The sequence below is a fragment of the Camelina sativa genome, chromosome 12, assembly GCF_030686135.1.
Source record: "Camelina sativa cultivar CO46 ecotype springtype chromosome 12, ASM3068613v1".
In the NCBI taxonomy this organism is placed as follows: Eukaryota; Viridiplantae; Streptophyta; class Magnoliopsida; order Brassicales; family Brassicaceae; genus Camelina; species Camelina sativa.
Window position 1 is genome coordinate 4734310 of NC_141891.1, and position 27998 is coordinate 4762307.

Here is a 27998-nt window from a genome sequence, read left to right on the forward strand (position 1 = left end):
ACAGTCCACGTTAACGAAATTAAGTCAACCGTTAGAGATGCTGACTCAGAGTCCACGTAAAATGCGAAAACGACGTCGTTTTGTTTTCTTCGAAAAAAAATTGTGGAAAAACCACACACTAGAGGTTCAAACCCACGACCTCTTCCGTATTTAGCATATGACTTAACCAGTTTATCCCATAACAATTCTCGAAAGAATCATACAACCTTAATAATATAAACCTAAGGTAGCATCCATCGAAATCGAAAAAAATTGTGGAAATCCCCACTGCCGCAGGTCGAACCTAGGTACCCAGATACAGACAGCATAGCACTAACCAACTGATCCCACAACAATCCTCGGTACTAACACACAACTTTATCTTTATAAACCTATAAGGTATCTAAGTCCCAATTAAATGAATTTGAATTGGGGAAAAAATAAAAATCCTAGTGTTTTTCCTTTATCAAATATAACTGATAAATTTATAAATTTATATTTAAATTATAAATTTATAATTTATAACTGAGAATTAAATATAAATTTATAAATTAAGAATAACTGAGAATATATTTATAAATTTATAAATTATCAGTTAAATGAAATGTTTAAAGTTTAAGGTTTAAGGTTTAAGGTTTAAGGTTTATAAATATTTCATTTAATTTTTAAATATTAATTAATTTAATTTAAATATAAATATATTCTCAGTAATATTTAATTTATAAATTTATATTTAATTCTCAGTTATAAATTATAAATTTATAAATTTAACAGTTATACAAATTTATCTTTATATTCTCAGTTATATTTAATTTATATTAAATTTATAATTTATAACTGAGAATTAAATATAAATTTATAATTTATAATTTCATTTAATCTAATTTATAAATTTAAATTTATAAATATATTCTCAGTTATATTTAATTTATAAATTTATATTTAATTCTCATTTATAAATTATAAATTTATAATTTAAATATAAATTTATAAATTTATCAGTTATATTTGAGAGAAGAAGAAGAAGAATCCTAGGATTTTTATTTTTCCCCCAATTCAAATTCATTTAATTGGGACTTAGATACCTTATAGGTTTATAAAGATAAAGTTGTGTGTTAAAACCAAGGATTGTTATGGGATCAATTGGTTAAGTTCAATGCTGTTTGTATCTAAGTACCTGGGTTCGACCCGCGGCAGTGGGGATTTCCATAATTTTTTTCCATTTTGATGGAGAGTTTACATGGGAGAATCTAAAAAAGCTTAGCTTAGCTTAGCTTAGCATCGAATCTTAAATTTAATAAACACAATCAAAGGATCCTTAAGAATGTCGACGTGGCATTGTACTATTGGTTAAAACAAACCGTTCTTATAACTTTGCGTCTTGTCCAATTCGACTCGAGACTAGCAGTACGCGTCTCTCTCTTCCTTTTCCTTCTTCTTCTGTCACTCAGCAGGGCAGAGAGACATGGCTTCGACGGCTACGACTACTGATTTCTTCAGACCTTTCCTCTCTCCTTTCTCCAATGGTTAGTTTCTCTGAGCAACTCTCTTTGTTTATGCCTTATTCCTCTGTTAGGTTTCATCTGGGTTTTAAAATCTTTCGAAGTCAGATTTCAATTTTTTGAAATTACATGGAGAAAAGCTAGTGTGATTACCACGAGGGATTGTCTCAATTAGACTAATTCTAGATTCTGTATAGTTTTTGATCATCTTCTTCGTTATATGGGATTGCTAAATTCAGGGAACGCGGCACAACGAAGTAGTAGACAGAGCCAGAGCGTGGTATGGTTAAATCGGAAGAACTCTGTAAGGTCTCTTCGTGTTAATGGATTATTCGGAGGTGGGAAGAAGGACAATAAAGACGATGGTCAATCAAAGGTATGTTTTTTTTCATGTTACATGTTCATACAAAAACAATTCTATGGATTTTTGTCTCGGCAACATAAAGTTTTAACCTTTGGAATTTGGTTTCTTGTATTTTTGGTCTTTAGGCAGGAATTCTTGGTAATATGCAGAATTTGTATGAGACTGTGAAGAAAGCTCAAATGGTTGTTCAAGTAGAAGCTGTTAGGGTGCAGAAGGAGCTTGCTGTGTATGTCCCCGTCCCATTAGCCTAACCATTATGAGTTAGTAAAGTTTATTCTATCTTTATGAGTTTCATCATGCCTGCTTGTATCCTCCTCTCTTTTTGTTTCAGTGCTGAATTTGATGGTTATTGTCAAGGCGAGCTTGTTAAGGTAGTTACAGACTCTGTTTCATGTCCTAAATTCCTATTAGATCATTCACACACTATGTTATTATCAAATTAAACGAATGAATGTTACACACTATGCTGTCTGATTCATTACTTTTGTGGATTGTTACACAATGATGCTAGTTTTAGTTTGTTTTTCGATCTCATACTAGTTAAGTGACCACAAAATTTGAAATTGTATCAGGTTACATTGTCAGGTAACCAGCAACCAATCCGCACTGATATCACTGATGCAGCAATGGAATTAGGTTCCGAAGTGAGTAACCTTCATTCACTTTACTTTCTGTTGCACTTGCTTCTACATATATAGGAATGATCAAAGCTATATTCTCTCAGCTTCTCAGGTTTCATGTTTTTCCTTTTGCAGAAACTATCGCTACTGGTCACGGAAGCATACAAGGACGCACATGCAAAGAGTGTACTGGTAATGACATCACATACCATATTTTAACTATACAAACTTATAAATATCCATTTTTCTTTCATCTCTTCACTATATAGGACCTTTTTTGGATTTCACAGGCTATGAAAGCGAGAATGAGTGATCTTGCGCAGAGCTTAGGGATGCCACCGGGTCTTGATGGGTTAAAGTAACAAAACATTATACTTTTTTTTGTGATTTCACTCTACTTCCAGGTATGAGAAGTCCAGTTTTTTTTGTTTTGTATATCGATCAGGCAGAAAGAAATGAAAGCTCTGTTCTGATGAATTTAGAGAGAGATATTTGAACCTTTGTGCTTCTTTGATTTATCAACAATTACTCAAATGCTCTCAAATCGTTTTGTTGTTTCCAAATTGTGGAAATGAATCGAGCTTTCAACCGGGGAAAAAAGGAAATAGAAGAAATCCGAGTTTACTCGGAATAGGTTCCTAATCTGGTAGCCAAACTCTGCCTCTTACTCTACGTTTAGGTTCCTAATAGGATCTTGGAAGCTCTTTTCCGGCCAAGAATGATCTGAAAAGAATGAGAGCACGCTTTGGTTCGAATAAAGGCACCTCGTGGCCTGCCCCTCTTACCGTTGCAAAGGTCAATCCCTTGTAAACCTCTGTCCATCCTCCCACCTGTCACCACCGGTAAACATCACTTCCTTTTATATATAATACATATCCATGTACGTATATAGATGAAGTATGTGTATGTATATCATACCTGGTTATCAGAATACCAAGGATACCAACGAGTTTTCACCGGGAGATTGAGATGGCTGAGGGAAAACCGAGTCGCGGTCACTGGAACCACCGAGTCTGTATCACCGCTGCATATGAGTACAATCCACAATTTGGTTAAGTAGCCAAAATAGTAATACTGAGTCTGAGTTTCCCTAGGTTCATTACAACTAGACCCTGATTTTGTCCATATCTGTTAGGTTAGGTAAGATCCTGATTTGGCCCTATGGTATCTATGTTGATCCACGGTTAAAACTAATGGTTACGATGCTACATTGAACCATAGTTTACCTGAAAATCCAGATCCTCAAACCAGACGCAGCAAGTTCCTTGTATATGGGCAACATAGTCTTGTCGGAATCTTTCCAGTTCTTGATCAGAACATCACTGCACCAAACCCAAACAAGAAAACCATTGCTTTCAGGATCATTGTTTTTTTTGGCAAATCATCATTGCACACAGTCGTCGTTAAGTGGTGAAGCGAACTCTTTACCTGCAAGCTGTCCATTTATAGCGAATTCCAGTGACATTAGCGTGCATAGCTCTCTGAACATCTCGACGGTTAAAATACTTCTCTGCGTAACTCTCGGTACAAGGGTCATACCCTGACACTAACCGTCTACGCAAAAGTGTGTTCTTCATGCGAACAAAGAAACCAGTACTATTGTCCTTCTTTTGTTGTGCAGCCACGCACGTTGGGGTGTAAATGCTATACTGATCAATGTCACCAAACTCGTGGTTCATGGCATAGTTAACCGCGGTGTCGCAATCGTCAGACGCTTTCTCGGCCGTGAAGTTGCAGTATTTAAGAATGGACTTGTATGTTTTGTCGGAGATAATTGCGTGAGTCCACCAGTAAGTTACGGTTCCTATGCTGTCGTACTGATTGTCCGTCACCGCATTTCCCACCTTGAGAAATAAAGGATGTTAATTAGGAATTGGACATATAGTTTTGGTTTGAGCTATATAGTTTTCAAAAAGATTCTTTACCATGAATCCTTTGAGATTGATGATAGGTTTGGAGAAAGCTTTGTTGTAGTCATGGATCTTTTTGGCAAGCTGAGGAACGTAATGCCCTGTCCAACATATTAACATTAATCGAAATATTCATCATATCACTGATTCTTAAAACTTAAAAACCGAATCATTTTGTCAAAAAATAACGTACCGGCATAGCTTTCACCAGCGATGTAGAAGTCTCTGTATTTGTATTGGGGAAATTTCGATAACCATTTGATAAGAAACATCAAGCTGTCTTGAGCTGTGTGATTAGGAATATAATCAAAAACATAATTTAATTTTATCAAGCGAACATAAATCAAGAAAATGGATTGAACCTGTTCGTTCATCTCCTGAATCATTAAGATCAGAGCTTGTGTTCGTGTAGGAAAATCCAACTCCGGCGGGTGACTCCAAAAATAGAAGGTTTGCGTCTGTGTTTATTTGTACACATTCAAGTTTAATCAAAATAAATTCGATATCGGAAGTGACTGTTATTACATGCGGTATGTGATTATTCATTAATTAGTTACCTGTGTTCCAAGAAAACTTGTTTAGATAGAGATTAGAACCGGTTTTGTTGATACGGAATGGTCCAATTTCCTCTGAAGCTCCATAAGCAATCGACGAACATCCCGGTCCTGAGTATATAAATAAGATAAGGAAATTCTTATGTTATAATGACAATTTTCTTAATCAAATTTTTGATCCAAACAACGTTCGTGATTAACAACATTTGAGTTCTTTGTACCAAGATGAATGTGACCCAAATTATGATGGCATCTTTCTGTACATGCTCTGATTTTCCCACTAGGAATGATTAAAATAAAATTTAAAAAAATAGCTAAGAACCAAAATATAAAGAATATTTGAGGACGCTTATATTTCTGGACCAGAAAAAATGAATAATAGCCACACAAAAAAAAAGGTTTGAAACAAAAATCACGCGCGGGCGTGTGTTGTGTGTTTGTGCTTACAAAAACTGTATAACGAGCATCAACTAGTGACATCCATGAATACGCATGCGTCCACTGAAACAATTGCTATAAGTCTACTATGTATATAGTAAGCTTTTGTAAATAAGGGCCACTTTGTTATATTTTTTTCTTTTCCAATATATATAACAAGGTCAACTTTCTATTACATATTTGGAAGAAAAAAAATGATACTCAATTTATTAGAAAAAGTAGTAAGCTTTCTAGTATAATGTGTATGTGTATTTGTTTTTTTGGATCTAACCCAATTATTAAAGGCAACAAAAAAGGTAAGTTCACCTTTTTGTCATGCTTTCTTACATAAGCTAATGAAGAGACAGAAGAACAAAACAAGTTGACACCAGAAAAGTGACTAGAGAACTCTCAGTATATAATGATTTCATTGAAGAAACTAAAACTCTTATCATTTTAATAGCAAGAATAATAATAAAAAGACTAAACTTGCTCAGGCTAATCATCCCCATGTTTCTATGTACTTTGTAATTGCATTATATGCTATTTATAGTCACCATGAAAGTTTAAGTCCAAGACAAGATAATAAGCGTTTTGTGGCCTACATGCGGATGGATCAGGGGCTGCATCACGCATGGCCTGCATGATGAGGATCGATATCTATGATATATACTCCAATTTTAAGTGTATCTTAGAGGGAGATGAGGGCTTTAACTACAATGCGCTCGAGTACTAGACGTGGGTAGGAGGAGTAGTAGATTGCACATGGTACAAAATCCGAAGCTCGTGGAGGACTATTACTTAATGGTGTCGAATAAAATACAATTAAATAAAGCTGCAAGAGATTAAAAAAAAAAAGGGAGTGCATGTTCCATTAATGAGAGGCAGTCAGGCAGATGGGGTAGTTGATATTGCTATTTTGGTTGGACACTGATTTGTTTTTATCCAAAATAACGATTTTTAACTTACACACACATATATATATAAATATATATATATATATATATATATGCACAAATTAGTGGTTGCTAATAGATGTGCCTTGTTTGTTTAATTAGTGACTTTAGTCTCATTGTTTAGGGATTAAGTTTTTGTGTAGATAAAATGTTGTTTGTTTTCTCTCTCTCTTTGACCCTTTTAAGTTTTAATTGTCTCATTGTCCAAAAGAAATGGGACTGTACTTATCATATATAACCATACATATAACCATAATTTTATCTAACATAATTTTATCTAACTTTATCCTAATCCTTATAACATATGGGTCTTCGGTGTGGTTTCGTTTTTCTGTTTGGAAAATGGTTAATCTACTCGGTCTTTTATCTTTAGTTAAGTTTGGTAGATTGAAGTTTATGTATAGATTAACTACATAACTCATAGCCGGAAATAAACTGGAGAATTACACTCACAAAGAAAGCTATGTATGTATAGATAAGACCTATGTATATGTAATATAATAGTACTTAAGCATATAGATATACTTCCTATTATAAAGTAATTGGAGTGGAGAAAACTGACCTCCGTTGAGCCAAAGAAGAAGGGGTTTGGTGTGGGGAGAAGGAGAAGATGACTCAGTGAGCCAATAGAAGAGTGCACGACCATGAGACTCGTTAACTTTGACATAGCCCGAGTATTGTGAGAATGCGACTTTTGGTTGCCCTGGAAGTGCTTTGATTCTGTCCTTCTCTTGCTCTCTTGAAGAAGATGATGATGATGAAAATGTTGTCGATAAAAGAGCGACAAGAAGAAGGAAAATGGGATGGATTCTCGCCATTTTGTGTCCTCTCACACTTTCTCTACACTTTTTTTCTTCAATGGTTTTTTTTTCTTTCTTTCTGTGTGTTAGCTCATAGAGTATATGGAGATGTATGTTTGTATATATATCTGTGTTAATGTAGAGAGATGTATGGATGTGGTTTTGGAGGTTCTTATTTAATGTGTGTTTTGCTGAGTTGCTACATAATGTGCAGGTTGGCCAGCTGTGAGTGGACCTTTCTCACTCTCTCTCTATGGTAATGTGTATTTATTGGCAGATATCATATATGTTGAGTGTATTTAGGTACTATTCACGAGCTTGTGTTTATACATCCAATATAGGGACTATTCACGAGCTTTGTCTACAACACCTCACATTTACTAATTTTGATGAAAATGCTACATCATATATGTAGATGATTGATTGAGCTTATATTTGTTATTGAAATTGCTTCTATCACATAGAATTGTGTCGCGACAAATGTGGTGAAAGTGCGAAAAATGCGACAAAGGTCACTATTTCAGCTCTGAAAACACACAAGAAGATAAAAGAAATTTTGGTTATGTGTATAATGCGTTTGATTCAGTTTACTAGCTAGCTATTACTACTTTACTAGGTAAAGTACCTATTAGTAACTAAAAAAATAAATAATTCTTTTTTGTAAACTAACCACGTAATACTCTACAACGATTGTTAAGGTTTCAAAGTGTTAATTTCGTTTTTAGTGTTTTATGTACAGAATAGATGCTAATGCTACATTGTTAATATTTGAAGGCAAATTTGGATCTCGAATCAGAAGAAGATGACTTAGAACCAGAACAAAATTAAAGTCATAGATGCAGTATTGCGCAATGACGATTCTATTGTCTTCTCTCATCCTCTCGTGCATGTTAATGTTATGTTCTTATAATATTTACATAATAGTAATGTAATTAGGCGTAATTGACACGTAATCAGTTCTATCTGTAGTCATACAGTTCTATCAGTATTAACTTTTAGGTGATCTTTTCGGAAATCATTTGACCATCTTGATTATAATAAAAGATATAATATCTCCATAAATGCTGATTGGTGATCAACTAGGTGACATTAAAGTCAAAAACCTTGTAGCACGTTTGTTCGCGATACATCAAAGATCAAACAAAGCAAAAATAATGTAAAATAAAAAAAAAGGGGAGAAAGAAAAGAAATAAAGAAAAATGTACTTACCACAAGATTACCAAAGAAACAAACAAAACGAAAATGGACGATGTGGAATAATCATGATGACTTTTGTTTTTCCTTGTAAGAACTTAGATGACTGTTCACCCTGTAAAAACTGTTGTGCCTATAAATTCTGGACTATATATTTTTCTAACAAAAAGTAAAAAATTTAACTCTTGCCTAACTTTCAACATAACAAGTGACGTTATGGTTGTGACTTGTGATGTGATGACCACTTTACTATAGTCAATTAGTCATATAAAACTTTGATTTTTGTATTGAATTAAATCATATAATAGATCTAAACAAATTTCTAATATACTATATTTATTTATTTAAAATTTTCAATATTTTAAATTGAATTCGTTAGAGAAAGATTCTGTTAAAACATGTTAATTAAGAAGGTACGATCATCTAACAAGCTTTATGGGAGTAAAGTTCATAGTAGCTAGGATTCATTGTAGTCTTGTTTATCTCTAAACGAGAGGTTCAAACTCGGAAACGATAACTTATAAAATCTTCGTTGATTAGGTTAGAAGGCACACCACCGCGCAAGTGTGTCTATGAATGGGGATTGCGACCTTAATGTATTCCTAACAAGTAGACATTTTACCATCGAAGTCAAAAACACAATAACAAAGAGCTGGCGTAATGGTCGGCCGATCCGAAGGTATTGCGTTGCGTGCGATCCGAAGAAATAGTATAATGCAACATGCACGATCTATTTTATGGGGATTTGAAGCTTATTAACGTTTAGAAAACATTGGTTTTATATTTAATGACCACGGTGGACTTTAGGTTAGGCGTTTATACTTTATAGGCGTGGTTACGGGTAGATTGGTGCATGTAATGGCAACTTGTGCTATGCCTATATGGATCGAGATGAAAGCTGATTTGATTATTTTTCAATTCCTGATAAGAAGACTCATAAGAACATACATTGATACATATACTAGTCGGATCAGGCCTTCGCAAAGCTCTAGCGAAGATGAAATAGAAACACGTCTTCATGCTAGGTGGAACGAATCACAAGATCAAAGGGCGTAGAACGTTTTTGGTAACCAGAAAAACGCAGCGTTTTTATCAAAGCTGCCGCGTTGGAATAATCTTTAGTCAATGAGGGGTAGGACATCAGTAAATCACATTATTCACCGTCAATGACTACAACGCCACCAGCCACTAGGCACCAGCTGCTTCCACGAACCAACCACCACCAGCGTATAGCTGCTTCCACGAACCAAAACTTGGTTTTTATTTTATTTCATTATTTACCTATACAAAAAAAAAAAAAAAAAATTCGTTTCTACAATTATATGCTATTTTCAGATTTTGCCTATTTTTGAACACACACAAATTAAAAAAAAAAAGTATTTCCTAAGAGGAAAAAAATCTCAAAAAGGATAAAATAAATAAATTTCTAAGGAACCTTGACCAAATTTTTTTTTTTGAGGAAACAAAAAGAATTTATTTTAAACCTTTATATATATATATATAATTGGGGAATCTATAGAGGATCATAATTTTCACGTTTTTTTTTAGTTATCTTTTTTTTTTTTTCTTATCTCTCGCCGGTGTAAAGCTATAGTTTTTATTTTCATTGTTCAATCAATCAATCGAGCAATTGTATCAAGAGACAACAAGATCCAAGGTTTGAATCCCTCCCCCGATTCAATTTTATCCTCAATCTCTTCTCCTTATTGTTGTTGTTGCTGTCGGCTTTTAAAATTGTCGGATTGAAAACTCAAAGATCCGTGTTCTGTTTTTGTTTCCTTTCTGATTCAAAACCGATCAATTGGGCTAATTTGATTGCTTTCTCTCCACGATTTGTATATCTGCGTTTCCCTTTGATCTGTTAAATTCGATTGCTTCATTACCTAAATCTACCAACGATTCCTCAATTGGGTTTTTTGAAAGATCTAATTTTTAATTGAATCAGGGGGGTATACGAAGATTTGAAGATCGAAGATGTTAGAGCAGCTTTTGATCTTTACCCGAGGAGGTTTAATCCTATGGACATGCAAAGAGATTGGTAATGCTTTGAAAGGTTCACCTATCGATACTTTGATCAGATCCTGTCTCCTTGAGGAACGATCTGGTGCTGTTTCGTTTAATTACGATGCTCCTGGTGCTGCCTACACTCTCAAGTGGACGTTTCACAATGATCTTGGACTTGTCTTTGTCGCTGTTTATCAGCGTATTCTCCACTTGCTTTACGTTGATGATTTGCTTTCTATGGTTAAGCAAAGCTTCTCTGAGGTTTATGATCCTAAGCGTATGGCTTACGATGATTTCGATGAGACTTTTAGGCAGCTTAGGATGGAAGCTGAAGCTAGGGCTGAGGAGTTGAGGAAGATTAAGCAACTTGGGAAGCCTGTGACTGGTAGTGTTAAGAAGCAAGGGCAGGTCTTGAAAGCTGGGCTTGAAGGAGGGAACAAAAGGGTTGGTGAAGGTGGTTCGAAGAAGGATGATGGAGATGGTATTAAGGGTAAAGTCAGTAACTTGACTAATGGTCATCATTCCAATGAGAATCATAAACTGGGAGATGATTCTCAGGAGGGTGATCTTGCTAACGGGAAAGAAAACACGAGTTCTAATGTTGCTGTTGATTTAAGTAAACTTCAGAAACTGAGAAGTAAAGGAGTAAGAGGTAGAGGAGGTGTAAGGAAAGCTGACAGTATAGGTAATAAGAGTTCCAAGGTAGCTGCTGCGGAACCAGCCAAAAAGGCTACAAAGAAGAATAGGGTTTGGGATGATGCGGCTCCCAAGCAATCGAAACTGGACTTTACTGATTCAGTTGATGAGAATGGGAACAATGATCATGTAGAGGTTGTGGCTGCTGACCAAGGAGAAAGTATGATGGATAAGGAAGAGGTTTTCAGCAGTGATAGTGAAAGTGATGATGATGATGATGACGAACCAGGAAGTGATGAGAAGCCTGCTGAGGCTAAGAAAAAGGGATGGTTTTCTTCTGTTTTCCAGAGGTTAGCTTTTCTCTTTTTGAATCTGTGTTTGGTGAGTTATATAGTATAATCTAGTCTTATTAACATATATATTGTGATTTGTGTTTAGTATTACTGGGAAGGCGAATCTTGAAAAGACAGACCTTGGACCGGCGTTGAAAGCTCTGAAGGAACGTCTCATGACCAAGAATGTGGTATGTGTCTCTTTAAACAGTGTATCGTTTCTGGTGGTTGGAATTTTTATGTCTTGCTTGAGCTTGGGGATTTTATTTTCAGGCTGAAGAGATTGCTGAGAAGCTTTGTGAATCAGTGGAAGCTAGTCTTGAAGGAAAGAAGTTGTCATCGTTCACCAGGATCTCTTCAACTGTTCAGGTACTGTGCTTTGTCCCCCTGTAGCTCTTAGCTGAATCTAGGGAACATTTCACTTATGCAATTTGAAGATGGCTTAATTGTGGTGAAAACATATGATTTCAGGCAGCGATGGAGGATGCTCTGGTTCGTATATTGACTCCAAGACGTTCCATTGACATACTGAGAGATGTTCATGCTTCCAAAGAACAGAGGAAGCCTTATGTTGTTGTGTTTGTTGGAGTCAATGGAGTTGGGAAATCCACCAATCTGGCCAAAGTGGCGTATTGGCTTCAGCAGCATAAGGTCAGTGTAATGATGGCTGCTTGTGACACATTCCGTTCTGGAGCTGTTGAGCAGTTAAGGACTCATGCTCGTAGGTTACAGGTAATTAATTATACATATCTCTGTGTCTCATGTTCAAGTAATATTGTGATTTATAATGTGGTGTTCTTAACACTGGATTTAAAATGTGGTGGTTGGCAACAGATACCGATATTTGAAAAGGGGTATGAAAAGGATCCAGCAGTAGTTGCTAAAGAAGCCATACAAGAAGCAACTAGAAACGGATCCGATGTTGTTCTTGTTGACACAGCTGGTAGGATGCAGGATAATGAACCTTTGATGAGAGCACTGTCAAAGCTCATTAACCTTAATCAGCCAGACTTGGTCTTGTTTGTTGGTGAAGCACTTGTTGGAAACGATGCAGTAGACCAGCTCTCGAAGTTTAATCAGGTTCGATTTTTACTCGCATTAGACTCTTGTTACGTGTTTAATTTAGCCTTATTGACATTGCTTTTTTCGAAATTCAGAAACTTTCGGATCTCTCCACTTCTGGAAACCCAAGACTGATCGATGGAATCTTACTGACGAAGTTCGATACCATTGATGACAAGGTACAGTGAGAAAAAACTGATTGATAGATTTAGTGTTTGGAGTTCTATAATATAAATGAAATGTAAACGAGAGTGTTTTGGTTTGTAGGTTGGAGCAGCTTTATCGATGGTTTACATATCGGGATCACCGGTTATGTTCGTGGGTTGTGGCCAGTCTTACACTGACCTGAAGAAGCTTAATGTCAAAGCCATAGTGAAGACACTTCTCAAGTGATCTCCTCCTTCTTCATTATCATCATCATCGTCATCACTATCATCATTACCATCATCAATCAATGTCTTATCCATCATACTGTTGTATTTGGTTTATGATTTGAAGACTGTTTCTCTTTGGATCTGATGTTGTTTTTTTTTTATATGAAAAATTACTCAGAAGACTATTTCGTTGGAGTCGCAAAAATCCCATCCAGACTTTGTTTATATGATGCAACTTTTGTTTTGAATTAAAAGACGTCAAATTGTGAATGTTGTTTTTTTTAATCATCTCTAACTTTCTCGATCTAGGTTGGTCGGTTGGTCCGGAAGTTTTAGGTTTTCCTTTTAATTACTATTTATAGTAACCAAATTAAAGTTGAATCTATCAATCTAGCATTAAGTATTGAGTCAACTCAGTTTTTCTTATAGTCGTTGTCAATTGAAAAAATAAGAAGACGTTTAATTTTCTCTTCAAAGATTACCTGATTTTTGGGTAAACCTCTCAGACCAGACTACTCATAAAAGAAAGAATTAAGTACTACTATGTAACTGGTACGTTAAGAAACATACAAAAAACACTGACTTTAAAATCCAATGAAACGTTTGTTAGTGGTAAATCTTGCTATCTTAATTATCATCAACTTTTAATTACGGACCAACTCAAAATAGTGTAGCTCGGCCAATTAACTGTAGCCATTAAAATGCTTTGTTCTCCACACCACAAAGGCTCGTAGCCTGACAATATTCATGCGTAACGTTAAAAAGTACCGTTACCCGTAAGCATCGTTTTTGCTTGAAATAAATAAATACCCTAGTTAATAGAGACAAATGTAAATTAGAGTTGACACATTTTCAAGATTTTTTTTCGTTTTTAAACGGATCAATGTTTTTAGTTTTGTAAACGGATAATAATAAAATTAAAGTTATGAACTATATCTTCTGCTAAAGAGGGTAAAAATACAATAACAAGTTGTTGACAGTAAAGATGATGAACATTGTAAAAACTAATTAATTTTAAAATGTTATTTAATAGTCTAAAATACTCAACCTTTCCTATTTGTAAATTATGTTATTTGGGACTACTTTACAGAAATATATATATATATATCTCAATATTTAAGAAAATAAAACTTATCTCAGAAATACTTGTGATAATTTATTAAATTATGAAACACATATCAAAAGTTACTATATCTTATAACAATCTATGATTCTTCGATAAATTCAATTAGATTACAAACAATTAAATATTTTTAAAACAATTAAATATCTTTTAAAGAAAATCTATATATATTTCGGTGTAGACAACTCACCAGGATTTATTACAAAATCAAACAAAAGATTTATTTTCTTGTTTCTCTCACTAAATATATTCTAAAACATTTTTGTTTAGTAATTAAAAAGCTGAGTTAAAACGGACATTTATTTAGCAAATCAGAGAGAGATTACACAATTTAATACTTGGTACGGATATTCCGAACCTAGCTCCGAACGCGCACAAAAACACGTTTTAGCTCCAAACCACAACAGACGGGCCTCTATATAAACAGCATCCACCATCTCCTAATCTCTTCACCTATATCGAAAACAATATACAAACGAGTGACAAAACTCAAACCAAACAAAAGAATTTTGTAGTAAGAAAGGAAGAAGAAAAAAAAACAAACCAATGGGGATCATTGTTCCAATTCTCACCCTTGTTTTCCTCTTGTTTGCTAAAGTGAGCCATGGTGCCAATACCCCTAGGGTGATTCTGGTCGGCGGATCTGTGGGAGCGTGGAAGGTCCCTGATTCTCCCAACAACACTCTCAATCACTGGGCCGAGAAAACCCGTTTCAAAGTCGGCGACTTCCTCGGTACTAAATCTCTCTTGATCTTCATTTTCTGATATATAATATGCTTTTGCTATAACGCAACCATTCAAGATTTCTTGTCCAAAAGTGGTTTTATATATTTTTGGGTTGGTTTCCATATGTATATAAATATTATAGAGTTTTACTGTTTGATATATTTGTGCATGTGGAATATATAAGTGTGGAAGTACGACAAGAAAGTAGATTCAGTACTAGAAGTGACAAGAGAAGATTACGATAGCTGTAACACAGTAAAGCCCTTGAAGCAATACAAGGATGGACACACTGAGGTTCATCTTGACAAATCTGGCCCTTACTTCTTCATTAGTGGTGCTCCTGGAAACTGCGCTAAAGGTGAAAAGATTACTCTTGTTGTTTTGTCTGAACGAGCATCCGGTGATGCCAGTGTCGCTCCTAAGGCTTCTCCTGTTAGTCCTACAGCTCCGGCTCCAGCTCCCCATAACGCTGCTGGTGGATTGAAGGTTGCAAGCGGTTGGTTCTTGACCGCAGTTGTGATTGGTTTGGCTATGGCTTGATTTAAGTCAATCGAGAGATTGTAGTTTTTTTTTTTACCAAGTTCAATCTTTTAGCTAAATTTAGTTTTTATTTTCCAGATTGTTGAAGTTTATCTTGTTCCTTTTAGTTTTCATCATCATAAGATATCTATCTTTCTGTTTTATGTTAAGCTTTTATTTAATCTATAGTTTGTTCTTGCGATCCGTATCTAAAATTATGAAAATAACCACAACAATGGAACTAAATATTTTCATATATTTTCTCTCTTTTTACAAAAGTCAATCATATACTATAAATACGAGATTTGTTGACTCAATAGTTAATACAAAGAGATTTTGACCACATTTAATTATATTAATGGGTGATATAGGATTCATTTTAGTAAGTTAATATATTTTCTGTACCAAAATGAAGTTGTGAAAGCAAGTAATTAAAACAAAGCTGTAACCTAAGAGGATAAGTGTGGCTTACTCTCTCTAAAAGGAAAAGATAATATCTTTCATGCTACAATGTTATATCCAAATAACATTTTGAGATTTGTCTTACATGTATTACCATAATATATCATACTAGTCAAGATCTTCCTTGATTATGTTGCTAATGTCAATGTGGTAATAAGATGAGGCCAACTGGATAATGTGCTAATCCATTTCCATTATGGTATTAAATCAATTCTACTGTTTTGTTTTTTTTTTTTAATTGATTTCAAAACTCCTCTATGTTACACATAACATACAATATATCTTTGAATTCGAACAAGTTTGTCATTCACAATTAATATGCCCGTTTTATTAATATCAGTGTCACCGTTTCTGAATCATATTATCAACGGTTTTATTCTCCAACAGCCGTACCGTACGAGATTAAATTCTAAAAAAACGTACGTAAGAAGTACTAAATTTATTAAGAGAGTTTTTTTTTCAAAAAATTAAAATTTGGTTTAGATTCTGATAGAATTTTATGAAACAATACAATTCCAAAAGTCAAAAACATATCATTAGTTCTCTCACTTAATGGGCCATCATTAATTAATGACTTAAAAAGGCCTTGTAGTTATTTATACTAGCGGGCCCTTCACATACAAAAAAACAAAACGACATGTAGTCAATATCACCAAACGAGGAAACAGCAATCCGCCGCTTTTTCATAAAAAAACGACACACAGTTGATGAATAGAAATTGAAAACAGTAGAGCAATGAAACAAACACCCCCCTGAGATAAGCTTGGAAGGAGGAAGAAGATGACACGGATTACATGAGCGCAAATCTGACGCATGTTTTTTGCTCGAGAGATTCCGCCATGGATGTCGCTTCTGCTCGGAGCATCTCTTCACACCCTCCATGTATATGCTTCTTCTTCTTCTTCTTCTTCTTCTTCTTCTTGAATTTTGTATCTTTATCTGTTGAATACAATTACTAACCTTGTTTTCTTAATCATGTTCTCAGATTATAGAAACCTGATTTGTTCATCACAGTCATCGTTGATTCGGGTACTAATTTCTTTTTTTTAGGGTTCTTTACTGTTTTTTGTGATTGATTCGTTAGTTTCTGCTATGGAAGCTTAATAAAGATTTTAACTTGGTGATGTTTTGTTTTGGAATTAGTTGAACAATGAACATGGCATGGAAGCTTAATCACTGTTTTTTGTGATTGATTCGTTAGTTTCTGCTATCTTAAAATTGTTCTTAATTCTATGAAAATTATTTGGATATGCAGATTTCAAAGGATAAAGTATGTTGCTTTGGTCGTATTTCGAATGGCATGGCGAGCTTTAGTACTTCCCTTCATGGTAAGGCAACCAAATTGGCCTTTTGATTATATATTTATCTGCAGCCTCTTCAATTGAAAGCTATAGTTTTTTATCTTACCTCTTGAGGCTGTTCTGTTGCTTTATATCTTATGAGTTACTCTTTGTTCTATATACACACTCATATTGGTTTTGATTTACTTATACAAATATTTGTTTTGACGTGAGATGGATCTTTTAACTCACTTGCTTTGCTTTCCATGATTCTTCTTTAGCTGTTCCGAGTGGAAAAAATTTGAGTGAAACAAGACGTACTGGCTTTCAATTGTGTAACCGCTCTTTAAGTTGGGATCCTTACAGATTTCATGATAAGAAATCACATAGATTAAGTGAATTGGCAAGAACTGTCACTGTTAGATCAGATCTTTCAGGAGCTGCAACCCCTGAAGCTTCTTACCCGGAACCAGGTTTTTTTTTTCTTTTGGCTAAACCTTTTTGTGAACATATTTTTGGTCTGTTTTGCTAGATTACAACTTTGTTTCCTAATCTCTAGACACAATTCTGTCTTGTTCTTTCAACTTTGAAGTGCAGAGATTAAGTTGAGCTCAAGACTCAGAGGGGTAGGCTTTTGCGTTGTTGCTGGCGTTTCTGCCATTGTTCTCATTGTCCTGATGTTAGTTGGTCATCCGTTTGTCCTTCTCTTCGATCGCTATAGGAGAAAATTCCATCACTTCATCGCTAAGATTTGGGCTTCCATAAGCATTTATCCCTTTTACAAAATCACCATCGAGGGTTTGGAGAATCTGCCATCATCAGATACTGCTGCTGTATATGTGTCAAACCATCAAAGTTTTCTTGATATCTACACACTACTCAGTCTTGGAAAAAGCTTCAAGTTCATCAGCAAGACAGGGATATTCGTAATTCCCATTATCGGTTGGGCAATGTCAATGATGGGTGTTGTTCCCTTGAAGCGGATGGACCCAAGAAGCCAAATGGTATGTTAACTATTTGTTTCTTCCCACACTTTTCCAAGTGTTTGTTTAATCAGATGGACTCTTTTAACTCTTGTGAAATTTACAGGATTGCTTAAAACGTTGCATGGAACTTCTCAAGAAGGGAGCATCAGTATTTTTTTTCCCAGAAGGAACACGGAGCAAGGATGGTCAGTTAGGTCCTTTCAAGGTAAACACAATCTCTACGATTCTTCTTGATCATACATATGTTTGGGTCTGTGTGTTAACATAAAGAGGCTTGTGGTATATCACAGAAAGGTGCGTTTTCGGTGGCTGCTAAGACAGGAGTTCCAGTAGTACCGATAACGCTAATGGGAACAGGCAAAATCATGCCAACGGGTAGTGAAGGAATACTGAACCATGGGGAAGTCAGAGTTATCATCCATAAGCCAATACATGGAAGCAAAGCAGATGTTCTTTGCAAGGAAGCCAGAAGCAAGATTGCAGAATCTATGGATCTCTTAAGCTGATGAACAAAATGAGAAAGCTATAATTTTTTTTACATGTGTAAAAAAACAAAATATGTTGTTGAGTTTTTTGTTTAGTCATCAAAATTATGATGCTCCCTTAATGATAATTAGTAGAAGAAAATGTCATTTTTTTTTTTTGGTTTTAAGTGTTGAAAAATATTTTTGGTTTAATAATAATTTTTTTTCAGATTTTTTTTTTTTGTTTGAAATATTTATTGCGGGGGTTTTAGGCTTTGTGACTTATCGTACGTATTAGTATTGGCCGCATTGTAACGCCACACAGGTGGAGACAGAGTAGAGTTCTTCCCGATTCCAATTATAACCCTAGAAGACAGTCCTCTCCTTCCAGATTCCAACTATCCATGTGAGTTTTTCATTTGGATCTATTCGTAATTGTGTAATTTCTTCGGTTTGTTGATTCAGAGATTCCTCTGTATGTTCAGTCCGAGAAATTGAAGTAATGTACTGAAATATTCAGATTAATTAGAGTAGATGATGATCATTTGGTTATATATGTGTAGAATGAAGGCTCTTATTCTAGTTGGTGGATTCGGAACAAGATTGAGGCCACTTACCTTCACCATGCCTAAACCCCTTGTTGATTTTGGGAACAAACCCATGATTTTGCATCAGGTTTAGCTTCTTCTTTTTTGTGGGTATATTATGTTTCCTTGGTGCAGCTTCTTATTTCTCATTATGATGCATTTGCAGATTGAAGCTCTAAAAGCTGCTGGAGTGACTGAAGTTGTGTTAGCTATTAATCAGCAACAGCCAGAGGTACATAGACATACATTGTTCCTTAATTACAATATGTAAATTGATTTAATTTATTCATCCTCTCCTTGTGTGTTTTGGTATTTTTCGCTCAGGTCATGTTGAATTTTGTGAAAGAATATGAGAAGAAGCTAGAGATTAAGATTACGTTTTCTCAAGAAACTGAACCTCTTGGAACAGCAGGGCCTCTCGCACTTGCTCGTGATAGACCAACCGTTTTTTGTACTAAACAGCGATGTTATCTGCGAATACCCGTTGCTCGAAATGATCAAATTTCACAAGACTAACAACGCTGAAGCATCAATCATGGTGACCAGGGTAATAAATATATAAAAAGTGCATTTTCTACAAATTTCTGAAGTTGAATCATTCATCTGTTAATAGCGTTTTTGACCATCAACAGGTTAATGATCCTTCAAAGTATGGTGTGGTGGTTACAGAGGAAGCAACAGAGAGAGTTGAAAGTTTTGTAGAGAAACCAAAACATTTTGTAGGGAACAAGATAAACGCTGGGATATACCTACTGAACCCATCTGTTCTCGACAGGATAGAGCTGAAACGGACTTCAATAGAGAAAGAGATATTCCCTAAGATAGCTTCAGAGAAGAAGCTTTACGCGATGGTGCTACCTGGCTTTTGGATGGACATTGGTCAACCGAAAGATTACATAACCGGGCAAAGAATGTACCTTAACTCTCTAAGAGAGAAATCTTCGCATGAACTGGCTACAGGGGACAATATAATCGGGAACGTTCTCGTGGATGAGAGCGCGGTTATAGGAAAAGGTTGCTTGATAGGACCTGATGTGGTGGTTGGTCCAGGATGCGTGATTGATTCAGGTGTGAGATTGTTTGGTTGTACTGTAATGCGTGGTGTTCGGGTCAAGAAACATGCATGCGTCTCTAATAGTATCGTGGGATGGGACTCTAGCGTTGGAAACTGGGCTCGGGTTGGTAACGTAACGGTTCTTGGTAAAGGTGTTCATGTAGCTGATGCAGAGGTTTACAACAGTGGGGCTGTTATCGAAGAACAAGGTCTGTGAAAAGTGGGAGGCTGAAGCCTAGGATTATTACAATTTGAAACATTGATTTAGTAGAAAATATACTCAAAAACATTTTTATATTGTTAATTTCGTAACATTCTTTATAAGAGAGAGACAAGAATGTCAGAGATAATTATTGATAAGGGGTTTTTATATGTGTGCTTTTGTTTAATCACCAAACTAAACTGAGATTAGTTAAAAACATTTATTAGATAAGACTATATAAGGTTTGGTGTATGAGAGACGTGACGGCAGAAAGAGCGGGTGGACCCGACCCGGACGGCACGGAGACACTTTCAGTTTCTTCTCAAATCAATTTTTATTTTCAATGTTCTGTCTGAAACGACTTCTTCGTCTCCTCCCACCATTTCTCACTTTCTTCTTCTTCTTCTTCTTCTTCTTCTTCTTCTTCACCCATCTCCGTCTGATTCGGCTTGTGACTTCTTTCAACCGTCTTTCTCATTCCTCTTCTTTTTCTTCAACGGTATATCTTTACATTCCTTTTCAATTTTCTTTCTTAGTCTATCATTGTGTGGAATGATATTGATTTTGTACTTCTCACGTCTCAATTACTAAGATTTTGGTTGACATTTTTTTTTCCTCTTTTGAGATTGTGCCGTTCTGATGTTGAAACTGTCTCCTGAAGTATTTAGATGTTTATGAATGAATTTAGAAACAAAGATCGCATTTTTTTTGGTTTTGTATATTGAATTTTTTTTGGAGTTTGGTGCTTCAAAAGTGGTTTTGATCATAATTTGTTTCTTACAATTGTGTGAGGAAACAGGTTTGGGATTCATGAGTTGAGTCACAAGGAAAAAAAGCATGTTAAACTGTGCCAAAAAAGCAGTGAAATCACAAGTTATCAGTGGCCAACGAGAGAAGTTTGTAAGGTATAAAATGATTCTCTTTATTGTATACCATGATGATGATAACATTTTAGCAAAAAAGGCCATTCCTTTACCTGAGGTTTGAAAATAAAAGAATATCTTTAGTTTATTTTGTTCTTCACAGGTTGGATAGTATGGATTCTAGGTACTCCCAGACTTCTGATACAGGTCTAAACAGATGCACTCTCAACCTACAAGGACCAACACGCGGTGGTGCTGCTTCTCAGGGCAACAATGCATCTTCTGGTTCTTTCAAGAAAGGGTTTAGGAGAGGTTCTAAAGGTCTTTGGTCTCTAGGAAGATCAATTGGTTTAGGGGTTTCACGGGCGGTTTTTCCAGAAGATCTTAAAGTTTCAGAGAAGAAGATTTTTGATCCACAGGACAAGTTTCTTTTGCTCTGCAACAAGCTTTTTGTTACTTCTTGTATTCTCGCTGTGTCTGTGGATCCACTCTTCTTGTATCTTCCATTTGTTAAGGATAATGACAAATGTATTGGCATTGACCGGAGATTGGCTATCATAGCTACTACGCTGCGGACAGTTATCGATGTGTTTTATCTTTTCCACATGGCTCTTCGGTTTAGAACAGCTTTTGTCGCCCCTTCTTCTCGTGTTTTTGGGCGTGGTGAACTTGTGATCGACCCTGCACAGATAGCTAAACGGTATTTGCAGCAGTACTTCATCATTGACTTTCTCTCTGTGCTTCCACTTCCACAGGTAAAATTAACAGATATGTCTCCTCAGTGTTCTTTTATCTTCATTGTTATTTCTTGTTATCAAACGTTGATGACTAGTTTATGTTATTTATTGGGTTTTGTCAGATTGTAGTTTGGAGATTTCTTTACACCTCTAAAGGTGCAAGTGTGCTGGCAACAAAGCGGGCGTTGCGATCTATCATATTACTTCAATACATTCCGAGATTCATTCGGTTGTATCCTTTGAGCTCAGAGTTAAAGAGAACAGCTGGTGTTTTTGCTGAAACTGCTTGGGCTGGTGCAGCTTATTATTTACTACTCTACATGCTCGCAAGTCATGTCAGTACTTATCATTTTTGGTACCTTTTCCTCTAATATCCTTGAAAAATCCCTCCATAACTCTCTTGTTTTTGCACTTTTGTTTTTTCAGATTGTTGGTGCTTTATGGTACTTATTGGCATTAGAACGCTATAATGGATGCTGGAGCAAGGCATGCAGTATTAGCCAGAACAACTGTACCAGAAACTTCCTGTTTTGTGGTAATGAAAATATGGATGGTTATGCAGCTTGGAGTACCATCAAAGATTCTGTTCTTCAAATAAATTGTCCAGTTAATACAACTGATGGTGATACTCCTCCTTTCGATTTTGGAATCTACTTAAGGGCCCTGTCCTCTGGCATTGTCTCATCTAAGAGCTTTGTCTCCAAGTACTTCTTCTGTTTATGGTGGGGACTTCAGAATCTCAGGTACGTAATGCTAAAAGAGTTTGTCTTTCTTAATACTTTCATTGTAATAAAAAGTCTCTGTTGCATTATTAACCTCATTGATGCCAAATGCAGCACTCTTGGTCAAGGGCTTGAAACCAGTACATACCCTGGAGAGGTTATCTTCTCCATAGCACTTGCCATTGCTGGACTTCTTCTCTTTGCTCTTCTTATCGGCAACATGCAGACTTATCTTCAATCCCTTACAATCCGACTTGAAGAGATGAGAGTGAAAAGACGTGATTCAGAACAGTGGATGCATCATCGAATGCTTCCACCGGAACTGCGAGAACGAGTCAGGAGATATGACCAGTACAAATGGTTGGAGACACGCGGAGTAGATGAAGAGAATTTGGTTCAGAATCTCCCAAAGGACTTGAGAAGAGATATCAAACGCCATCTCTGTCTGGCTTTGGTTCGGAGGGTAAGTCAAATCTTTTTATAAAAGCCTTTCTCTATTCTTGATTCATAATGAAGTCATCTTGTTTTTCTTTTTTAATGGAAAGGTTCCACTGTTTGAGAATATGGATGAGAGGCTACTTGATGCAATCTGTGAGCGGTTGAAGCCGTGTCTGTACACAGAGAACTCTTATTTGGTTCGGGAAGGAGACCCGGTCAACGAGATGCTCTTCATTATCCGTGGTCGGCTTGAGAGTGTTACCACAGATGGTGGGAGAAGTGGTTTCTTCAACCGAAGTTTGCTTAAAGAAGGAGACTTCTGTGGGGAAGAGCTTTTGACATGGGCACTTGATCCCAAATCCGGTTCCAACCTACCTTCCTCTACTAGAACCGCAAAGGCACTAACTGAAGTAGAGGCTTTCGCTTTGATAGCCGATGAGCTAAAATTTGTGGCTAGCCAGTTTAGGAGACTACACAGCAGGCAAGTGCAGCACACATTCAGATTCTACTCACAACAATGGAGGACTTGGGCAGCTATTTTCATACAAGCAGCGTGGCGACGATACGTGAAGAAGAAGAAACTTGAGCAACTCAGGAAAGAAGAAGAAGAAGGGGAAGGATCGGTTACCAGCATCAGAGCAACGTTCCTGGCGTCAAAGTTTGCTGCAAATGCACTTCTTAAAGTTCACAAGAACCGTATTGAAGCAAAGTCTACAAAAGAACTTGTGAAATATCAGAAGCCTTCAGAGCCTGATTTCTCTGCTGATGATCCTTCTTGACCAATTTTACAACAAAGAAAAGTACTAATGTCTATGAACGCTTTTAACTTGTATAACTCAGACTGAATTTTATTGTTTGATTTGTGCTGCAACAGTAAGATTTAAGATAAAAGGTGGTAATATAAAGTACAGTGATTGTTATATGCGTCTCTTTCTGTCTGATGAAGATAAAATACAAAGGAAATGGTAGGATCATCGAGAAATGACATAGTTTGGTAGATAGCAAATTTGATAACAAATTAAACTTGCTCGGATCGACCTTTGAGAAAGGTTTTGCAGAGCTTCTGCCATAGATCCCTATCTGGTTGTGCAGTATCCATTGTACTCTTTGCCTTATCCGCAAACTCTTGCTGAAAAATCAAAACAGAAAAAGATCAATCAACTGATAGGTTCCATAAAGTTAACAACATAGAGAACAAGTAACAAACCTCCATAAGCTTCATCTTAAGGACACGGTCCACAATCTCAAACAAAATCTCTTTGTTATACTCAGGATGCCCTTGGATACAAAGCAAGTGGTCTCCAATAGAAAACATCTCAACCTCGCAAATCTCAGAAGAAGCAAGAACTGTAGCAGACTCAGGAAGCTCCAAGACTTCATCCTGATGACACTTTATAATAGCTAAAGATCCAGGGACCTCACCATCAAAGTGACCTCGTAGCTTTTCATTGTCCTTAGCTATACTAATCCTTCTAAGCCCCATATCTGCACCTTTAACAGCCCTTCCTATTTTCCCACCTTTCACTCTAGTAATGATCTAATCACACACAACAAACAATAACAGATCCCAAAATTACACAATTCTTCTGAAACCCTAAATCAGATCCAAAATCAAGAAATTGTAAAATTCATAAGCAAATTAAGAAACCTGGTGGCCGAAGCAGATGCCGAGAACCTTCTTCTTCAACTCATCAAGTTTCTGAACAACATTGCAAAGCTTAACAATCCAATCGGCGTCAGCGAAAGCATCGTGTGGACTACCACTGATGACGAAACCGTCGTACTTGTCTAAATCTTTCTCATCGGGAAAGTCACCGTCGATGACTCGGAAGAGATCCCATTGCTCACCTTCCTCGCCGAAAGTCGAAACGAAGACGTTGAAGTATCCACCGTAAGTCTTTTTAACGAAATCGGAGTCGCTCGTCGCGAGAAACAGAGCAAACCTCTTCTTCTTCTGCTGCTCCACCATCACCATCTTCTTCTTCTTCTTCACGAGATGATGGAGACGAAGAGAGATTTGGGAAATGTGGTTAAGAGATGAGACGACGGAGAACACGATCACACACGCCAAGTGAGATTGTGGTTAAATAGGAGAAAAAAAAAAAACGGTTAATGGAGAGATAAGAGAAAACGTGAGGTGTTTCAATAGAAGATGACAACTCCACCTCGTTTATCTCTTGATCCTAGAATTATTCACATTTTTAGTCATTCATATTTATTTCGAGTTACCAAAAAAAAAAGAAGACTTTTATACAATAGGTTAATTAAGACTTACTTAATTTGTACGTTTTTTTCCACTAAATTATTAAATGCTTTTGGTTTGAGTTATCTCTTTCTTGTAAGTTGTAGTAATTGGCCGGTGCCAAACTGAATTGTATTATTAGTGTTGCCAAAAAAACAAACGACAAAAGAATCGTAATCACTGCCACTTCTTTCCTTTTCTTGCTTGTGATTAATAAATGTAAATTTGACCACAGAAATATTGTGGCATTGCAAATTTGCAATATCCCCATCCCACATCACTTATACGATGGTGGAAATATCCATCAAGTTTAAAAGCAATGCAAAAGAAAAAGGGATTTCGAAAAGAATATAGAAATATTGTTTATTAACTTTATTTGAGCTTTTTATTTTTGGTAATATATTTTAAAGTATTAGGTATGTTACATTATGTGATCACGATCTGTTATCACCATACCATATTATAGTGTAGTTTTGAACTTCCACAAACGTAGCGGATTTATGAAAGACTATTATTAAATTAGTTCTTAAACCAAGTGGCTTCGTCCTTTCAAGAAATTCTTGCAAAGAATGTGCAAACGCCTCGTGTCTGGTTCGATCTTTTGTGTCGTACGCTTAGCTCTCTCCACACATTCCTCCTACAAAAATAATAAATATTTAATTTAAACTATATATGTATAATATAGGATTAAAACTAAATGAAGATAGACGTTTTAAACGAACCTCGATATATTTGATCTTATGGACACGATCAGTGATCTCCAAGAGAATCTCCTTGTTGTACTCAGGATGGCCTTGAACGCAAAACAAGTGATCTTCCACAGAGAATATCTCGACGTCACATTTGTCCGAGAATCCAATGACTTTGGCCGACTCAGGAGGTTCAAGTACTTCGTCCCTGTGACATTCTATGATCAACAATGACTCGGGAACTTCTTCACCAAAGTAACCACCCGGTTCGATCATTTCTTGAACGATGTTTATCTTACGAAGCCCTAAGTCTGGTCCTCTAAGAGCCCTTCCCACCTTTCCACCTCTTACTCTACATATTATCTAAATCCCAAGAAAATGAAAATGTAAGATATAAGTTATGAGGGTAAGGGTAACCATGTGTAGATGAAACTAATTCTTTGGTAAATCTATTTTCGTATTAGACGCTAGGAAATATATTATCAAGCTTATTTACCCAAATACCTTTATTACTTTACACGTATCATATCATTTAAAATCTCTTTAAAATCTTTGTTTCTTTCTGGCTATGATCTATGATGATTGAGTGGTGGTGACCCACCAAAGAACAACGAAGAACTATGATAATTGAGTATTTGAGTTACAAAGTTCAAAATTATATATTATATATTGTCTTGGTGAATATTATTTGAATAAAATTTAAATTAATTTTAACCCTACTTTGAATAAATTTTAAACTAGATTAATTATTCTAGTCTACAACATAGATTATGAAGTAGCAAGTTAGGCAAACTAATATTCATGTACATTTTTCAACTATAGAGTTTTAAGATATTGTGAATGACTTTCCTACTAATGTAAAACCTATATGTTATATAGATCAACTAAGTAGGCAATGTTTTAAATAATAGAAAGAAACAAACACATTGGATGATAATATTAATATCAAACCTGGAGACCAAAGCATATGCCAAGAATTTTCTTCTTCATCACATCAAGTTTTTGGCAAACAGAGCATAGCTCACTGATCCAAGCCTCTTCTGCGAAAGCATCATGTAGACTCCCGCTAATGACGAACCCATCGTACTTCTCAAGATCGTCGTCGCGAGGAAACTCGCCATCGATCACACGGAAAAGATCCCATTGCTCTCCTTCGTCTCCAAATGCCGACACAAATACGTTGAAGTAGCCTCCATACGTCTCCTTGACGAACTCAGAGTCTGGCGTGGCCTGAAACAGAGCGTATCGTCTTATCTGCTTCACCATTATGAGGAAGAAGAGAGGGAGAGAGAAAGATGTTATTGATGGTGAGAGAACTGAGAATGTGTTAGGGCATATATAAAGGAAGGAGGAGCTAAACATCAGTATCGGTTTGGTATATAAGAACCGGTTTTCGGTTTGGTCTATTGACCAAAACAGTTTTGAACTATATCGCAACAACTTATTATGGATTCGAAATGTTGAAAACGTATACATCAAAGTATCTAACCGAGATCCATTTTTTCTTATTGGACAACGATTAGGATTTTCCTGTTATACCACTAGTGTGTGATTAGTTCGCATCATGTTAATATCTCACGTGTTTCTCGCGACGCGTATTTATTGGCTTTTGAGATTCTTTGTGAATTCCTATCATTGATTGTATTTGATAGACGAGTCACATGCTCACACACACACACGCGCATACAAATAAAAAAAGTGAATCAAAGTGTGAATGATAGGTTTATTACTAAAAGAATGTTATGTACATTTTTATATATGTGAATGAATCAATGAATAGAGCTTAATTCTCACCTAATATATATATTTTTTTAAAATTGCTTAGCTTCTTCTTTTTATTTTTCTATTCGTGGGTGGATCTTTGTTAGAGAACTTACGGTAATTGAAAGAAACACAACTACGCAGAATCATGTGTTAAAGAAATAATACATTACATAGAAAAACCAAAATTAAGGAAAGCAGATCGGGTCGTTAGAACAGGGTTCTGGTCCTAAATTTGGATTCACCTTTAACAGAACATAACGTTTTTGGATTTACACTATCACAGTGAGCTGTTTCTTACCGTACAAACTTGTTTGATCCTATTTTTCACGTGCATAATAATAGACTCATAAATTACGAAAATTCTAAAATTGCTTTTGAATAGTCTGGATCTAAATTAAATTATATAATAACAAAAAAAAAACTTGAATAAATAAAT

At 35.8% G+C, this 27998-nt stretch overlaps 8 protein-coding genes and 1 pseudogene across 11 annotated transcripts; 6 read left to right on the top strand and 3 right to left on the bottom strand.

Annotated features, from left to right (window-relative positions):
- Nucleotides 1-996: 996 nt before the first annotated feature.
- On the top strand, nucleotides 997-3009 carry LOC104730249 (nucleoid-associated protein At4g30620, chloroplastic). Its single transcript, XM_010449392.3, has 7 exons — nucleotides 997-1505; nucleotides 1721-1857; nucleotides 1971-2071; nucleotides 2177-2216; nucleotides 2418-2489; nucleotides 2601-2657; nucleotides 2756-3009. The coding sequence occupies exons 1-7, from the start codon at nucleotides 1445-1447 to the stop codon at nucleotides 2825-2827; spliced, it is 540 nt and encodes a 179-aa protein (XP_010447694.1). The 5' UTR covers nucleotides 997-1444; the 3' UTR covers nucleotides 2828-3009.
- On the bottom strand, nucleotides 2957-7399 carry LOC104730248 (serine carboxypeptidase 24). Its single transcript, XM_010449391.3, has 9 exons — nucleotides 6865-7399; nucleotides 4933-5040; nucleotides 4738-4833; nucleotides 4569-4661; nucleotides 4391-4476; nucleotides 3894-4309; nucleotides 3692-3787; nucleotides 3384-3489; nucleotides 2957-3295 (listed from the first exon to the last, which is right to left on the bottom strand). Exons 1-9 carry the CDS (start codon nucleotides 7118-7120, stop codon nucleotides 3149-3151), a joined length of 1404 nt encoding a protein of 467 aa, XP_010447693.1. The 5' UTR covers nucleotides 7121-7399; the 3' UTR covers nucleotides 2957-3148.
- Nucleotides 7400-9416: 2017 nt separating this feature from the next.
- LOC104730250 (uncharacterized) lies at nucleotides 9417-12974 on the top strand. The gene is made up of 8 exons (XM_010449393.3): nucleotides 9417-9953; nucleotides 10242-11286; nucleotides 11375-11459; nucleotides 11542-11637; nucleotides 11740-12000; nucleotides 12103-12348; nucleotides 12426-12509; nucleotides 12598-12974. Exons 2-8 carry the CDS (start codon nucleotides 10271-10273, stop codon nucleotides 12721-12723), a joined length of 1914 nt encoding a protein of 637 aa, XP_010447695.1. The 5' UTR covers nucleotides 9417-9953; nucleotides 10242-10270; the 3' UTR covers nucleotides 12724-12974.
- Nucleotides 12975-14269: 1295 nt separating this feature from the next.
- Nucleotides 14270-15274, top strand: LOC104730251 (early nodulin-like protein 12). The gene is made up of 2 exons (XM_010449394.3): nucleotides 14270-14560; nucleotides 14738-15274. The coding sequence occupies exons 1-2, from the start codon at nucleotides 14374-14376 to the stop codon at nucleotides 15091-15093; spliced, it is 543 nt and encodes a 180-aa protein (XP_010447696.1). The 5' UTR covers nucleotides 14270-14373; the 3' UTR covers nucleotides 15094-15274.
- Nucleotides 15275-16229: 955 nt separating this feature from the next.
- LOC104730253 (1-acyl-sn-glycerol-3-phosphate acyltransferase LPAT1, chloroplastic) lies at nucleotides 16230-18497 on the top strand. 2 transcript variants are annotated; one of them, XM_010449395.3, is made up of 7 exons: nucleotides 16230-16416; nucleotides 16520-16563; nucleotides 16790-16862; nucleotides 17096-17287; nucleotides 17412-17818; nucleotides 17904-18005; nucleotides 18091-18497. In XM_010449395.3, exons 1-7 carry the CDS (start codon nucleotides 16329-16331, stop codon nucleotides 18304-18306), a joined length of 1122 nt encoding a protein of 373 aa, XP_010447697.1. In that variant the 5' UTR covers nucleotides 16230-16328; the 3' UTR covers nucleotides 18307-18497. The 2 variants fall into 2 exon arrangements, with proteins under 2 accessions (XP_010447697.1, XP_087334366.1); XM_087478240.1 differs by lacking the exons at nucleotides 16230-16416; nucleotides 16520-16563; nucleotides 16790-16862 and having other exon boundaries at nucleotides 17147-17287; nucleotides 17407-17818.
- Nucleotides 18498-18569: 72 nt separating this feature from the next.
- On the top strand, nucleotides 18570-20277 carry LOC104730254 (putative mannose-1-phosphate guanylyltransferase 3; annotated as a pseudogene). The gene is made up of 5 exons (XR_015574409.1): nucleotides 18570-18670; nucleotides 18828-18939; nucleotides 19018-19083; nucleotides 19176-19398; nucleotides 19484-20277. The product of XR_015574409.1 is annotated as a putative mannose-1-phosphate guanylyltransferase 3 (transcript).
- Nucleotides 20278-20304: 27 nt separating this feature from the next.
- Nucleotides 20305-23787, top strand: LOC104730256 (putative cyclic nucleotide-gated ion channel 9). Of its 2 annotated transcripts, none has more exons than XM_087478242.1 (7): nucleotides 20305-20606; nucleotides 20907-21012; nucleotides 21115-21725; nucleotides 21830-22042; nucleotides 22134-22450; nucleotides 22544-22892; nucleotides 22975-23787. In XM_087478242.1, the coding sequence occupies exons 3-7, from the start codon at nucleotides 21144-21146 to the stop codon at nucleotides 23644-23646; spliced, it is 2133 nt and encodes a 710-aa protein (XP_087334368.1). In that variant the 5' UTR covers nucleotides 20305-20606; nucleotides 20907-21012; nucleotides 21115-21143; the 3' UTR covers nucleotides 23647-23787. The 2 variants fall into 2 exon arrangements, with proteins under 2 accessions (XP_087334368.1, XP_010447699.2); XM_010449397.3 differs by having other exon boundaries at nucleotides 21134-21725.
- Nucleotides 23747-25221, bottom strand: LOC104774366 (gamma-glutamyl peptidase 3). The gene is made up of 3 exons (XM_010498993.2): nucleotides 24516-25221; nucleotides 24075-24404; nucleotides 23747-23996 (listed from the first exon to the last, which is right to left on the bottom strand). The coding sequence occupies exons 1-3, from the start codon at nucleotides 24840-24842 to the stop codon at nucleotides 23886-23888; spliced, it is 768 nt and encodes a 255-aa protein (XP_010497295.2). The 5' UTR covers nucleotides 24843-25221; the 3' UTR covers nucleotides 23747-23885.
- A 225-nt stretch (nucleotides 25222-25446) lies between these two features.
- LOC104730257 (gamma-glutamyl peptidase 2) lies at nucleotides 25447-27082 on the bottom strand. Its single transcript, XM_010449399.3, has 3 exons — nucleotides 26750-27082; nucleotides 25832-26161; nucleotides 25447-25746 (listed from the first exon to the last, which is right to left on the bottom strand). Exons 1-3 carry the CDS (start codon nucleotides 27062-27064, stop codon nucleotides 25636-25638), a joined length of 756 nt encoding a protein of 251 aa, XP_010447701.2. The 5' UTR covers nucleotides 27065-27082; the 3' UTR covers nucleotides 25447-25635.
- Between the last annotated feature and the right edge of the window lie 916 nt (nucleotides 27083-27998).